Source organism: Ictalurus punctatus, chromosome 5 (assembly GCF_001660625.3).
Source record: "Ictalurus punctatus breed USDA103 chromosome 5, Coco_2.0, whole genome shotgun sequence".
In the NCBI taxonomy this organism is placed as follows: Eukaryota; Metazoa; Chordata; class Actinopteri; order Siluriformes; family Ictaluridae; genus Ictalurus; species Ictalurus punctatus.
Genome location: NC_030420.2, coordinates 23,683,781 through 23,700,339, shown reverse-complemented (window position 1 = coordinate 23,700,339; position 16,559 = coordinate 23,683,781). Strand labels below are relative to the sequence as shown.

At 39.9% G+C, this 16,559-nt stretch overlaps 1 protein-coding gene across 2 annotated transcripts in view; it reads right to left on the bottom strand.

Annotated features, from left to right (window-relative positions):
* The window catches only part of faf1 (Fas (TNFRSF6) associated factor 1), a 75,767-nt gene that overhangs the window by 16,628 nt on the left and 42,580 nt on the right, over positions 1 to 16,559 (bottom strand). For both annotated transcript variants that reach the window (XM_017468366.3, XM_017468368.3), the window contains exons 10-16: positions 14,556 to 14,651; positions 12,153 to 12,276; positions 11,990 to 12,053; positions 11,211 to 11,292; positions 7,301 to 7,455; positions 4,159 to 4,295; positions 2,530 to 2,618 (exon numbers count right to left, since the gene is read on the bottom strand). In XM_017468366.3, coding sequence (XP_017323855.1) covers positions 2,530 to 2,618; positions 4,159 to 4,295; positions 7,301 to 7,455; positions 11,211 to 11,292; positions 11,990 to 12,053; positions 12,153 to 12,276; positions 14,556 to 14,651 — 747 coding nt within the window. The remainder of the gene's footprint in view (positions 1 to 2,529; positions 2,619 to 4,158; positions 4,296 to 7,300; positions 7,456 to 11,210; positions 11,293 to 11,989; positions 12,054 to 12,152; positions 12,277 to 14,555; positions 14,652 to 16,559) is intronic.

Here is a 16,559-nt window from a genome sequence, read left to right as displayed (position 1 = left end):
GAATGTGGCAGCTATAGGATGTGCTGGAGGACTCTTGCAATAATTACCTCTGCTCCATTACCCAGATAACACTCCAGCACCTTCTCTATCACTTCACATTCCCATCCCAGCCAACTGAAGCCATTAATTACACCCTGAGAGACTGTGCAGAGCCTGGGCAAGTGGAGCTGGGTGTTTCCATCACAAACCATCCATGTATCAATGTGTGTCAAAATCTAACTGCACTCTGAGGAAAGTTAGCCTAACAGCAGGGCAGCCAATATGAGCTTTCATTGGCACTGGTGTTAATGGCTTTAATGTTAATGAATAACAAATACTATAAATAAAAATAATAATTTATGCCGTAATATAATTTTTTACAGCGATTTTTCTGTACTGAACATCGCAACTTAGTAAACCAAATCTAAGCATTTCAAAACGAGTGTTTAATTCAAACCTATGACAACTTCTCCTGGATCTGCAACATTAAGGAAGACCTTTAAACAAAATGTAAATCATGTAATGAAAAGAAGAAAAACTACCAGTGCAAAAAAAAAAAAATGCAATTATAATTTCATTTCATTTCAACAGCACGGTGTATGATAGACAGTTATAGCTGACTTTCAAAATACCCATTAAAACGCATATCCACTTTTATTTTTTTGTGGCACAGCACACCAGATTTGCCCACAGCCACTTTTTATTTCATTTTATAATGACAGTGTAAGAGATTTTATGGAAATGTCACTCTCGAAAAGATATTTTGGTACACAATCCATCGTATCCTGTGTAGGTTGTCATACCATGAAAATTTCAAACCATAACACTCCTTAACTTCAGTTGTACATCCCCAATTCTGAAAAAAATTGGGACAGTATGGAAAATGCAGAAAAACAAACAGAAAGACTCATGAGAAAATTCAATTCAACCTGTACTATATTGAAAACACATTATTGACACATTCTTTGATGTTTTACTTTGTGAAAATATACACTCGTTTCAAATCTGATGACTGCAACACACTCTAAAAAAGTTGGGACAGTCGACTGTTTACCACTGTGTAACATCACCTTTTATTTTAATAACACTTATTAAGCATTTGTCCTACTGATAATACTGATCCTACAAATCCTACTGATTTGTCTTTGGGGAATGTTGTTCTCAATGTGTTGGATTATTTGTTGACGCATCTGATGGCAGATTGGCGAACCTCGACCCATCCTTGCTCTTAAAGGTCTAGGCCTTTTTTTTTTTTGGAGGCTCCTTATATACTATGATTAGACGATCTCCTCACCTGTTTCACATCACCTTCTTATTTCAACTTGTCACATCGCTATTAGTCCTAAATAGCACCTGTCCCAACTTTTTTGGAACGTGTTGCATGCATAAATTTCAAAATAAACGGTTATGTTAAAAAAAAAAAACTATGCAGTTGATTGGGTAAAACATCACATACCTTGTCTTTATACATTTTTTGGTTCAGTACAAGTCAAAGTACATTTACAAATCACTCATCTTTGTTTTTATTAGCATTTTCCATACTGTCCTGACTTTTTTGGAATTGGGGTTGTACAAAATTAGAGCCACAAAGCAAACATGGCTTCTGCTACTTTTCATGTTTAATGACTGTCTGAGAACTCAACCACTGTTGAAGTATTTAAGACTGAGAGATGTCATCACAAATCGAATCAGGCAAATAGCCAGAGGGCATGACTAACCCAAGTTTGTTATGTGAATTTTTCCCAGTAAACCACAGACAGCTCCAGTCAGCCGCATGGTATGTAGACTGAATGAAAACACCTGTGTGCTTGTGGGTGGAAGCACTTAAATGAACAAGACGTTTTCAACCCATGCTGCCTGTTTCTAACTGTGACTTAGTTTCTTAGTAATATTGTCCAAGATGCATTTCAGATGACAGCAAAATGTGGTGTTGAAAGCTGTAGTAGTGTACGTAAAGAGAAGGGTCAATTACTCTTTGTAATACTCCTCTTATGTGCAACAGACACAAAGGGTAAAACCGGTCCTTTAAAAGCCCTTAATAGTTTACATGCACGACTTATCTTTTTGTGAGTTTGTTTGCACAGAGCCCATTGATTTAAAGCAAGCGTTGTCCATATGCAGCAAATGCATATAGAAATGACATCCTGTTCACTTTGTTATCACTACAAACCTGCACATGATACCAAAGTAGCTAATGCATTGTGTTTCTTAATACTCAGATGAAACACACACACACACACACACACACACACACACACACACACACACACACACACACACACGTGCTTTCAGAGCTTGTATTCTTTCCATGTATGACTGGGACAATTCAAATTCTTAAAACGGTTGCTCTTTGTTACAACATGCCTATAAAGCTTCCTTTTACTATACACTTGTATGCAAGTGCAAAACAAATAGAAGTATCTGCCTTCTGTTCCTCAGTTACAATAACTTTATATATACACAATATATTCAGACTCATTTAGAACACTCTTGTATTCAATCATCAATGGAAAACTTCAGGAAGGACATGATCGCTGCAGGGTCTCTCACCTCATCTCGGATGTCCTCCTGCTGCTGGGCTGTGAAGATCTCCATTGCACCCATCAGTCTCATCATCAGGTCATCCACTGTAGTGTTACCTAAAAAGAGAGAGACACACACACATTTAAGTTAGGCAAAAACATGCACCAGTACTGGTGCTGAAACAATCAAATACTGCTCTCCCACAGGATAATGAGTTACAACATAGGACATTAACTAATAATAATCCAGCTAATAACGAATCAGAATACCCTAGTCGAGTTTGTGCAACTTTTTCCCATCACACTGCAGTTTAAGGCCTGTTTCACCTTTTACTTGGAATTTAGTTTATGTAAAGAGACATAATGCATTCGACTAAACAGAACTACTCAACAAGAATGTTATAAAACATTACCACTAAATATTTCTAGACTGTACTATTAAGTAGAAAGGTGATTCTAACCCTAACACTAGAGTTCTAGCTAGGAACTCCTATATCCCTGCACATTCATAGAATTATCCAATCAGCCAATCATGCAGCAGCAGTGCAACAGGTACGCTCATGCAGATACAGGTCAAGAGCTTCAGTTAATGTTCACATCAAACAGGACAGCTGAAGACTGGGAAAATGTTGCCTGGTCTTATTACAATGACAGTTTTTGGTAAGCCTGGGCTGACTATAGCCTCGGATTCCTTTTCTCGGATGACAGGAGTGTAAGCCGTTCTGGACTTCTGCGGTTATAGGCCATCTGCCTCAAGGTTCAATGAGTTGTGCATTCTAAGATGCTTTTCTGCTCATCACGGTTGTAAAGTGGTTACTTGAGTTACTGTACCAATCCTATCAGCTCAAACCAGTCTGGCGGTTCTGCCCGACTAGAACCAAGATCTATGCCACTGTCAAATCAACTGAGATCACATTTTTACCCCCATTCTGAAGTTTGATGTGAACATTAGCTGAAGCTCTTGAGAGGTATCTGCATCATGTTAAGCATTGCGGTGCTGCTACATGATTTACTGATCTACGGACATTTGCATAAATAAGCATGTGTGCAGGTGTTGCTATTAAAGTGGGCAGTGAGTGCCTGATGACATACTATCAAGACTGTAATAAACTGTCACTTTTCTGTGATATCGTTTACATTTTTTTTTTTAAAGAAGAGAATTAAAGTTTGACTGGAAGCATCTAATTTTATTAAAATTTTACCATTTTGAAATGTTAATTTTTACAGAGTTCTTTTTTAAATTTCCCCCTTTTTCAGTGTTAAATATATATTATGTATTATTTGTGCCAATATTAAATACATGTATAATGGCACTGAGTTGTTTTTTTTAAATCCAGCACTACTGTTTTGCTGGTAGTTTGATAGAAAACCTGAACATAAATCTATATTATTACATATTATGCATCACAGAAAAGTATCGTGATATATTTTTGTCATATCACTAACCCCTAGATATTCGTAAAAAGTTATTTACTTGGTAATAAAAATAATGGTATAATGTGGGATCAAAGATTTGTTACTGCACTGCTTTTGTTGAAAAGCACTGATACACTTTTTAGTAACCATGTTTTATATCATATGGAAATATATAGAAAATGATTTGGGCTTGCTTGCATGAGAAACCTTTCAGCACTATTTATCCAAAGTGCACAGTTACCTTGAATAACGTTTAAAACTTCATTTGATGTCCTTTTGCCCATGACTATCAGTAGCAGGGGGAACTGGTCAATTTTGTACGTCCTAATGGTCTGCGCAACGACACTTCCAAAATGCCGCGTGCACATAGTCAGTAGCCTGTAAGGGAAAGCAAGATAAGAACAGAGATGGATATACTCTCAGAATCACTCTTGGATAGGTGAAATAAAGGCAAGCAGCTATATAGCAGTAGGACCACATAAAAATCACACACATCGAGAAGAGGGCTCATTGTATTAAATAAAACTATTCTGGCTTTTCTCTTGAGTGACATCTCTCTCCCTCTAAATACACCACAGAGCCGAATTAGTATTCTGCTCCTGCCTTGTTGAATTTGATAGGCCAAGGAGGATTTCTTATTCCATTACAAAGACAGAACTTTAAATTAACATTTCACTGAAGGAAAAGGGTAGCGTGCAGGCTCGCAGAGCTCACAGTAAATGTCATAATATTAATGAACTGCTATAGACTGAATGCAAATATAGATTAGATTCTCTCTTCCTTTAATAAGTGCAGCCTTAATAACAAGCTGGTAAAATAGACTGATGGAACAGAGAAGTACGAGGGGTCGGGAAAAGAGTGAGAGAACAAGCAAAGTGTACTTTATTACGGAGATGAATAGAAAGTCGGATGAAATCGGCAGTGCGCTGAACGGGAATTAAAAAGTGCACAAAAAACACCAGAGAAAATGTCATACTTCCATTGTGCAATAGTGAAAAGGTATCGTAAAGAACCATTTGATCTACCATTTTCTTTGAGAACTGTGGAGTATCATTTCTGCGAATGAATGGAACTTAAACAGGCACTGTATTATATTAGATACAGTTTGCAGTAAAAAAAAAAAAATTATATAAAAAAACAAAACAAAACAAAAAAACAAGCCATCATACAAATACACTTGCAATATTTCCAGGCATGCCATCCATTGCAGAATTTTCATTTTCAAGACAGCAGAAGAAATATGTGAGAATGTAAAGAGTTTTCATAGTTCCTCAGGGTGTCTCTTTTTTTTCCCCCCAGCACTGGCAACACCTGGCATTTTAAACGTCTCACCATGCATGACTTCCTAATGGAAATGACATCTTTGCTCTCTCTCATATTCTCATTTCTCAGTTTCATATTTGAGTGACAATTGTGCCATGAACACTTTTCTGTACTATTGCATGACAGGGAGAGGCCAATTACCTTATGTTAAAAAAACAAAACAAAAAAAACCCAACAACAACTAATGAAATAATTCAACTGTTCAAAAATATATAAGTGATACAAATAATAAAAACAACTTACTAATATATCATAACAAGCATTGTCTCAGGAGTGTTAATTACACAGGCATACACTCAGCAGATTTATGCATAATTAATCTGTGTGTTAAAAGAGGCAGGTAGAAAAGCACAGCAGCCGTTCTTACAAAGATGAAACACTGAGCCTCAGACTACTTCTTGTGTATACGCAAACACACACACACACACACACACACACACACACACACACACACAAATCACCAAAAATCACCAACAACTGAGAACACTGCCAATCATCACTCAGTTAGACTCAACTCAGGAGCGTGAGAATGTGCAAGTGTGTGTCTCAAGAGATGACTTTGTGTGTGCACACAAAAACACACAGTCGTGTGTGAGTGCGTGTCACCGTTTGCTTCATGAATAGCCCCAGATGTTGTCCGCCTTTAATCATGCGGTAGAAAGGCTCAGCTGGGGCAAAAAGCACTAGGGGAGAGCGGGAGGAATGAAGGTAGGGGCCCTGCTGAAGGAGCTCCTGCAGGAGAAGGGTCACTTGCTGCCTTTCGGTGACAACCTGCTCCGGGAGGAGGCCTTTGGGGTGAAGCCTAGTGGAAGGAAAAGCTTGGGCCTGCCCCGCAGCAAAGCCTGCTGGGGCCAATCAAGACTCCATCTGCTGCCTGACCAAGCCCTCCCTCTCTTTACCTCTCTCACCTTCCTTCTTCTCCTTCATCGCAGGAGAGAAAAATTAAAATGCAAATCCTACTAAATGGTAGTACTGCCAGTAACTAGTTGTTAGACATTTGATTTACAATTTAAAGGGGACACACTCTAAAGTAGCTGGTGCTAACTCATTAGACTCAGCCATATAATAATAAACAAGTCTTCTCTGCTGATCCAATTACCTGAAAGTTATTTGTAGCACAATATAGTTAAAAATGATGGCGCTTCATCGACAGAACTATTTCCATGGGCGACAAGCTGGAAGAAAGTGCTAGTACATTGTTTTTGGTGAATGTGCCAATAATTCTTTCAGATCTCTCTCATAGTCTACTGGTCTGAAATACTTGCTGCACACCACTGAAGAGAGATCATTTTTCTTCTGCATGTTAACATTCCTTTCCCATAGCCGCAAGCTCTTCGTCAACTTTAGTTTTTGCCGTTCGTACTTACCACACACACCATCTGAATTGTTATTTTTGAGAAAGATAATAAGAGGCCTGCCATATTTTTTTTACTGTAACCTATCAGATCCTGTCACTTCTCCTAAACAAGCTCTGTAGTGCTAATGACTGGTTGCTCATTGTGATGATTTCCAAAAATTGAATGACGTATTTGCATAACGTAACATGGGTAGTGTAAACTGTACATTATAAACACAGCCACGATTAAAAATATTGGATTCCGCTAAATAATGAAGGTCAGGAAATAATACACATAATCTTCAACCACGCTACAATTATAGTTACAATTTCAAATCTGTGCCAAAAGAAGAAGAAGAAAAAAAAACATCGACAAATCATTCAATCATTCAAACAAATCATACCAAGATACCAAACCGTATCACCCTCCTCCACCCTTACCACAAGGAAGAGATTCACAGCAGGGCACTGAATAAGACCTAGGAGTATAACTGACCCTTTACTGGAGCAGATTAGTGCAGATTGCCCTGTCGGGGCCTCGGAGAGTAAACACAACGGCTTTTGTCAAAGAACCGAATAAGAAGGGAGAGAGGCGAGAGGATGGGGGGAGGGTAACATCTCTCATTAAGAGATCATCCATTTCAGGTGTGAAAATACTTCCGATCTCCGGTTTTTGAATGGGTCATCAACTCTGAGGTAGAACGAGTGTCAGTGCTTGTGTTACCTGGCTTTGTTAGCTTCTTTAGTGACGTCCCAGGCCCATGTAATGAAATTCTGGCTCAGATATGACACTATGGACTCTGCGCACATCATCTGGGAGCAGAAGACATTGCTGAGAACACTGTCATCATTGTGGAGGTAGATGGCCAGCAGCTTTCTCTGAGGAACAGAAAAAATACAGAACAATAAAAGTCTCTCATTTATAGCAGTCAAGGTGAAGGACTTTCATTTCACTAAGACCCTGTAGAGTGCGCCAACCAATGAAAGCCAACGTCTCAGTGGGCCTATGAAGACACTGCTTTCTCTAAGCCCGGCTCAGCGTTCCTCTTATTGTAGGAAGGTTTTAAACTGCATTGCTCTGAACATGGCGCACTAGCATCCATATGCAGACACATAACCCCAGAACCCACGGAGGCCAAACAAAGAGTCAAGCTAATACCCAAACCAAATCAAATCAACACGAGGTAAATAAAACTTTCTTCAAAGGTGCCGGCGACAAAACAAAAAGCGAACAAATCACTTTATTTGTTTTGCATCAAATGCCAGTGCCCTTCCTCTGCGGCGCAGGTTAGCGGAGAGTGCTGCACACAATATTGACGGACACTGGAATCCGCACATGTTTACACCATCATGCGACAGACTGGGCAACTAATTAAAAAACAAACACCGTCTCAAACATGAAAGGTTTCCCGGGACGATGCAAGGGAATAAAATACCGCCAAATTACAAAACACTGGAAGGTTTTTTCTCTCGCTGACCCCCTGACGTTTTCTCTAAGTCACCGCTGAGGGATTTCCGAGCAGCGCGGTGTGGAAAGCAGGAATAGCCGAGATACGAGGGAGTGTGAAAGGAGAAGAGAAAGTTGGGGTATACAGTGGTGTGTATGGAGCGAGGGCTAGAGAGTGCTGCTGTGTTTGCACAGCGATTAGTGCTTTAGAATAAGCAGCATGGCTCCTAGTGGGAGAGAACTCGGGCCTCTTTCACTTCTTCAATTCATCACCCTGAAAAGATTAAACACTCATGCTGGGCAGACAAGCAAAAGCAGTCTGGATGGAGAGAAAGTTTTTACACACACACAAAAAAAAAATTACACACACACACACACACACACACACACACACACACTCTTTGCATCTTCTCTCACACTTGCTGCCTCCAACGTTTTCCTGCAAACCAAAAAGAATTACTTACAGAGTGTAAGAGAATGTGTTCATCTCGAGCTCTGAAGATGTTTTGACCTATTGAGGCTTCTAAGATTTCCTGAGCGGAGTGAGAAAAGGTATTCTCTCTAATAACAGTCTTTAGCTAGCTCCCTACATTTCACACCCCTCTATTAGGACCGGCCCCCCTCACCACTTTCATCACATTGTTGTGCCGCACTCTCCAAGCTCATCTTTTGTGGGGCTTTTCTTAACCTGTAGAAATCAGGGCTCCGGGAAAATTACTAGGTCTGTGCAAGGCTAGAAACTGACCCAAAAGCTCTCCTCCAAATCCTAACTTCCCCACACCTGCTCATGACGGCGCAGGTAGAGGGGCTGAACAAGATAATGGAGGGAAGAGGGAAGGAAAAAGGGAGGAGAGGAAAAGCGGAAGTAAACCGATCTGTCTTGTGAGCGGGCGAGCACTCATTTTCACACACAGCTGCCGTCCGATAGTGTTCACTTCCCAGGCCCCTTAATGGCGGGCACAGTAAAACTGCCAGCGGCTGCGCAAAGGATTAATCCTAAAACAAAAACTCACTGCCAGGAGACTTTGCACCTTGAACACAACTTATTATTATCTGTAACATGAGAGTGAATTCTCTCGTAACGGCACTCAGGCCAGACGCACCAACTTAGCCAACTAATTTACAGCAAAAAAAACAGTAAGTGTTTACATGCAAAGGCATTCCGCTTTCAAATGTACACTAAATAGTAACCTGTTTATTGTAATTGTTAACCTTTACTGATCACCTGTTTTATTGTTATTTTTAATGTTATTGCCAGTCTTGGATAAATCACCCAAATGCAGAGTATATATTTAGCCTTATCACTAGAAATGATAAATGGAAAATAGATACTAAACTAAAGATTTGTTTTCACACAAAAACACACATACTCACACACAAATCTCTCTTTTCTTTGACAGGTATCTATTTTAACGCACTGCACACAGAGTTGAGTCAAGGACATGTTTAATTAGTCAGCACAGTGCAAAGGGAGAAGGGGGGGGCTAGGGGGGAGATGATCGGCCTCTGCAAAAGCAAACGGTGGAAAATGAAGAGTTCGTATTACTGCCATTTCATGACCTCAGACCGGCGAATACGCACGTCCTGATCGACCACTTTAACAGATGCGTCTTGGAGCCGTCCAGGAGAAAAACAAACAAACAAAAAAAAACAGTGATCAGCTAATATTTAAGCATAAAGGCTTGGTCAGTACAGATGCAGATATATACCTCAAGCATATCAAAGCAGGGCGAAGACTCTGGTCAACAATAAAGTTCTATTGTTATTAACGCAGCCGTCAAACAAGATTGAAAATCCCGTCCCGAGGAATTGCTTTTTCCTTCATCTGCCCTTACAGCTCTGTGAATGCAGAATCGTGCCTCATGTATAACTGAGGCGCTGGAGGAGCAATGAATTTTGATGCGTGTCTTTGTGTAAGCGAGAGTGGGGTTACTGTGATTAGCTGGACGTTAAGGGGATTTGGGAAGAAGCCTGCCTGCTGATGGGTGGCCTGATAGGAGAGCCTTACTGCTGATCCCCAAGGCTGAACTCAAGGGCCCTCAGCGTTTTCATTAAGGGCGGATTGGGAGCATCTCTGCCTCTTCAGAAACACTTCATCAAATGTAGTGTTTTACTTAGTGATTAGCTTCGCCATCCTTTGAGAGCATGACAATGACACCCACACGCACAATATATCCGTTTAATGAGCAATCGGAGGAGGACGTGGTCTCTTATTGGGGGGGGGGGCTGAGGTGAAAGTTATTACTAGTTGTCGAGGGGAAGCAAAATACTAGAGAGGAATGAGAGAGAAGAAATTTCAGGATGGAAGACAGACAGGCAAGCAGAGAAGCAAAAAAAAAAACCCCCCAAAAAAACGGATAGATGAAAAGAGATAGATGATGAAATGGAAAATGATATAAAGGGTCAGAACACTAATATTTTTCCCTTGTCGGGTTTATTTTCATTGACACTATGTACAGTTTCCTGAAAGAAAGCGGCGACCATATTGAGGGCACTGCAGGAGTTCAGCTGGGTAGCGGGCAAAGCGCCAGTCTAGCCTCCCCCTTGTGCTCTGAAACCCCCCTAACATCTTGCTGCTTCCTCCCTGTCTAATAAAACTGTAATCCACACAAGCTGTCAGTTGATACAAGCCTCCTTTTGAGACCGCGGCCAGAGAAGCAGCCCTGAGCCGCTATAAATAAAGCTTCATCTGTTCAAAAGGGAAACAGGCAAGTTTTAATGGGGAATTATAGCGACGAGAGGGAATTGCTGTCAATCAAACCATCAACGACGGTTTATACACCTTAAAAGGTTAAAAAACTCCATATGTGTGAGGTGTAGGGATTTGAAAATATTTGATATTTTTTCACTAAAGTTTGTGAAACACAGCAAATGAGTCAGTCTCTTATCATTGCTTGACAGGTTTTCTCTGTGCCACATTACTAGAACTCAGCCTGCATTTCTTTTTCAGCTAAATACTGTTACAGAAAAGACTGAGATGCAGCACTGAAATGAAAACTGAACCTTCAGTCATTCAGTAGAAATATAAAGTAAAGGTTTTTTTTCTGCATCACAACCACTCTGTTATCCATGATTACTTTTTTATATATTCCAATTTAGTTAAGTTAAACACCACTTCAGACCGAATGCTCACTCTTACTCAATTTCTCAGCTCTCTCAGGCTCTCAAGATATCATGATGTACTCACATCTCTGGCTTTGCCATAAAAGGCCTCCTGAGATGCTGCCTCCAAGGAACCAATGAAGAAGACTGGATGGCATTCTCCATATCTAACACACACACACACACACACACACACACACACACACACACACACACACACAGGTGAGACCCATGAGCTTTTAGGCTAAAAATGGTTAGTAAATGTAACATTTAACAATAACAAGACAAACATTGCCTAGTAACAGAAATGTGTCAAATTCATGAGATTATTCATTGGAGACATTTTTGTCAAAAGCCATTTGTATATAATAATTCTAAATACACAAAGTAATCCAATAATGTTCTTGCTCTTTAAATAATATGAATTGCTGCTCAATCAAGGGCAGCGGAATTGTTATACGAGATGGTAGTAGCTTTTTTGTGCAGTGAAGGGTATGGAATTTAAAAAAAAAAAAAAGAGAGTAGAAGTAAATAAAAAACAACAGAAGTCAATCGAATCTAAAGCTACAGACTACATACTTAAATTTGAATATATAGCTAGAGATAACATAATATATCCAAATTCATAACCATTTTGCTATTTGATATTACACAAACATTTTGTTTGATCAAATGTGACTGCATATATACGCAAATGTACATCAAATGTCAAAAATTTGTACTAGGACAAACAAATATGAATCAGTACATAAGTATTTAACAGTGCAATGCCTCTAAATAATGTATCATATGTCCATTATTTAAGATAATTTCCAAACAACCGACAGTAAAACTGCTGGATGCCAGCTTCTTCTGCTGACTCACCTTGATGAGAACTCGGAGGTAAAGTGCAATAAAGCATCGCCCTCATTTTCACTGTTCTCTGGCACTGAGAAAACAGAAAAGGGACAATTCATCTTACACTGAGATACATTAAGCCACCAGCACTGATGTTACTCAAAGAGAGGATCTGGGAATTAGAATTTACTCATTGGCGACTTTCGACAACTTGAGCTTCCCATGCCAAAGATTTCAGACTCGTCCACTCCAAATTCAGGAGCATCCTCAAAGTCGTCTCCTTCACTGTCGCTGACCATGTGGACATCTGTGCACTGTAACAAACAGTCGTCTACTTATTGACAGCATTATATATCCGTTTCTATTTGCATTCCTAAGACTCATTTTTGCTGCTGTATCATATATGCTCTAATCTATTTTTAAACCATTAGAAAGAAAAAAAAAAAAAGAAGCTATACTTGTATTCCACTGACATCCAATGGCCACAGTGGGGAAAAAAAAAAGAAAAAAAAAATTTATTCCACAAGCTTTAGAGACTCTTGGGGACTGTAGTGTGAACACTGTGCAACTCAACTGTGACTACATCACGTGTGTTACGCCACCCATACCTGCAGTAAACACACTTGTGTTCCCACTATCAAAATGGAAAGGCAGTCTTGGTGCACCCTATACTAAAACAGGACAAGTTGTGTACAGGTCCAAATAATTGTGGAAGGCCCCTTGTCACACACAAATTTAGACGTTCTAATAACTGTTTTACCAGGGCGCACATCTGGTAATGAACACAGTGTGGTAAAAGCACAAACAAATACACAGCTGGTAGGGGCAATACCTGTGTTTTCCTGAAGGAATATTTTGGAACGAGTGAATAATTCCAAAAATAAAACTAGACGGATAAAATTTAACTTACTTCAGACAGGAGTGACTGGAGTCAACAGTATCTGCTGGTAGTCTTTCCCTTTTTACTAATTTCAAACTTTATATATCAAGTCACTTCCAATACAAACATTAGACATTACAGCTACAAAGTAATACATTCAACTGTATTCATGATGAAAACTAATGGGGCTTGACACCATGTGTATTTCTGCTTCAGTGTACTATTAAGTAGGACAGTAAAGCAAGAATTATAACATATTTAAAGAGAGGCAAGAAAGAAAGTTTTAACTCACAAGAATGGGGTATTTTACCACACATGGACATCTGAAGTCATTAGTTTAAAATTTATTTAAAAATATCTCATCTTAAAAGAATGCAATCTCAAGTTATGGAATCCTAAACTGGTAGATCAATTGTCCTGTTACCTAGCAACCAGAGACGCAATCAAAGCTGTTAGACCGAACACCACAAATTTAAGTCATGTCAAACTTATCCCCCCTTAATATAAAGCAAAGTACAAAGAACGCAATACTCCTAGAAACCAAAGCTAGCAATTAGCATGTTGTCATCAAAACACAAATACTGACAGATTTACAAGCATTTCAGGTATTAAGTGGCTATTTTTATGTCTTGTAATATAAACAAATGTAAAGCCATTATGCATATAAGCATGCATATACATATAAGCTAGATACATATACCACATATGTATATAAGTGGAAGCTCTCCTATACCCTGTTTATTAGTGATAAGGGACCACAATTGGACCACAGCTAAACAGATATTATTTGGTGGTCACTTCTCAGCACAGCAGTGACACTGACATGGTCGTCGCTGTTGCAATGGTAGGACTGTATCGGGTGCAACAGTGTAAACACCTCATTATCACTGCTGGGTTGCCAGTCCACTGACTAAAAATATTTAGCCAGGCAGTTCTATGGTCACAAACTGAGCACTGATGAAGGGATAAAGCACAGACCAAACAAATGCACCACAAGAAGTGTAAAATGCCAAAAATGATGCTGCACCTAACACATTCATACCAGCACCACTCACATTATCAAGCCACTACCAAGTTGGTGTTATTGCCGTGCTGAGAGTGGTCCACCACTTGGTCAGCATTGATGGAGGAGAGTAGAGGAAGGCCAACAAATTGTGCATATAAACAGATGGACTACAGTCTGTAATTGTAAACTTAGACAAGTGAACTATCCTGAGTAGCATGAGATTATGAGTGCCAATTTGTCATGATTGTCTCTATCAGAAGGATAACAATCCAAAACATATGTCCAAATCCACACAAAAATGGTTCCATGCCCACAGAATCAAGAGTTTGACATGGACATCCCAGTCTCTTGACCTAAACCCCATTAAAAACCTGTGGGATGAGCTGAAAAGAGTCCACCTGAGAGATTCTGCATTGTGGTGTGCTGCCATGCTGGTAGGGGAGGTTACACAAAATATTAAATGCAGTGGTGACAATAATTGTGATATGCTTTTGTTTTTTTTAATTACCAAGAGTGTCAATAATTCTGGCACTAACTATACAGTATATTGTGCACCTGATCAAATGACCAGATATAAACTAGGACTACTAAAAACCTGGCAACTGTACGTGTAAAGAAACCATAAATGGATTTTTTTTTTTTTTTTTTAAATTAAAACCAAAATTAAATCATAGAGGTGTTGCTGAGTGAGTGTTTTTGCATTGCACCTCCTCAGTTGGTTCCAGAGTAGTGGCTGGGGAGGATCTCCTGCACACACTCAGCCGATGACATGGGTTGCTGATCCCAGAGGAGGCCAACGTCATCTACACACAAACACAGCATCACAGTCATTAGCTACACTGTAACACCAAGATGAATAAGCAATCGAAGCTCAAGCACAAGCCTCGGGCTTAGAGACTGAAAACACTGGGGGTAACCAATCGATGTGTTAGATGACAACGAACTGACAACAGGTGGCCAGAGTCATGTAACCAAAACCATACCCTTTAAGTGAATGTTACTTAGGTACTTGTTTACAGGCTTGGTTCTGCTAGAATTGTTTGAATTAGAACCTTTCACTTTATCTTTGTTCTCCGTGGAGGTGAACAGGAATCCTCTCTCTGATGATTTAAAGCGCAATATTTCTATCAGCTGGTCTGCTGCTAGAAGATTGAGGGGTGGGGTGGAAGTCTGGTTGTCTTATTAACTCCCCATCTGCAGTGGAAATGTCAGCAGGCCGGCACACTACAGGGACTCATTAAGACCTGTCTGCCCTTCACACCTCCCCAGCACTGCGAAACAGAACGTTTCATCCGCTCAGCTCACATCAGCTTTATCAACACTTACCTGCCATTATGGTTTATCGGCTTTAGCGACACTCACCTGCTCATTGTCAGAACTCACGTCAGCTTTCTCAACACTTACGTGTCTCTGTATCGTAACTACAGAACAAGCCTAATTAATTCTATTGATTGCGAGATCAGCTCTGCCATCGAGCTCTCATCTAATGACCTACCTGTACAGCAAATGTCCATCAACCTGTATAAAAGAGTAAAAACTCTCCCCAATTCATGCTTGTAGGTTTAACTATTTAAAAGATAGCTGATAGGCTGACCGATTCCCATAGGGAGAGGTCAGATCCAATGGTGCAAATGAGAAAAGAATGGATGGACAGCAGACAGCATGGGGTCGTAATCAGTCCTTTTGTAAAGCGCTTCAGCTAACATGGGCCAGCTGGGTACAGCAGAATCGGGAAGTAATTACAGCAACAGCAAATTAATTGCTGGGTTTGAACTGGAAATATATGAAATCTACATTGTGATTTTCTTCTGTGACGGCCAAAAGGTATCAAACACAGTATACAAGAGCTCTGTAGAGTATTTTGTTGCTGTTGTTCTATGAAGAACAATTGTAAAATTGTAAAAGAACAAACTGAATTTGGTATTCAGAGGAAGTGTTTCATGTATCCTACCTTTCAAGAGTAATAAGTTCACTGTACAGAGAGGACCTGGACAGTGCAACAATCTATGTTGGTAAAGTACATTTTAGCACAGGGGGAGCAAACACTTAGCTCAATTGACTTATTTTCTAAAAAACTGAGCTCTTTTTTTCCCCTAGGACTGTCATTGTGAAGCAACCCTAAGCAGTGATTATACTTGAGTAAAAACAGTTACAGGAGTGTGTTGCTGTGGCATATTAAATTGGACCGAAATTTTAAGAGCTCCAAATGGATGTCTGCCCAATAATTACTCCTATTCCTAAACAATCAAAATCACATGAACACTTGCTCAGGCTTCTCAATAGCAGGCTTTCACTCCTACCTTCATAAGAGTTTAAATCAAGTTTCATCACTTCTCCACACAATAGGGATTGAAAGAAAGGGCAAAAGGAGCTGGGTATATTGGAGACAGAACATATGAAGTAGCGTCATGCCCATACTTAGTGGTCCTTTCTTCATCTCGAGATGCTGTGAGACAAGCACCACTGGCTTGTTGTGTGCTCCGGAGCCGCAGGCTACAGAGAGAGGTCACCCTTCAACCCCTTCTCCTGAACCCCCGCTCCAGTAGCACACAATGAACTCTCCTCCCTTTGGATTCTCTTAATTACCACTTGCATCAAAAGCTCATGCACTGGGGTGCATGCAGAAGAAGATTTCTTTCCCCCTCTCTCCAAACAAACCTTGCAAACCACCTAATTCTTTTACTTTTCCATTCTTCTCTTTGAGTTTCTCT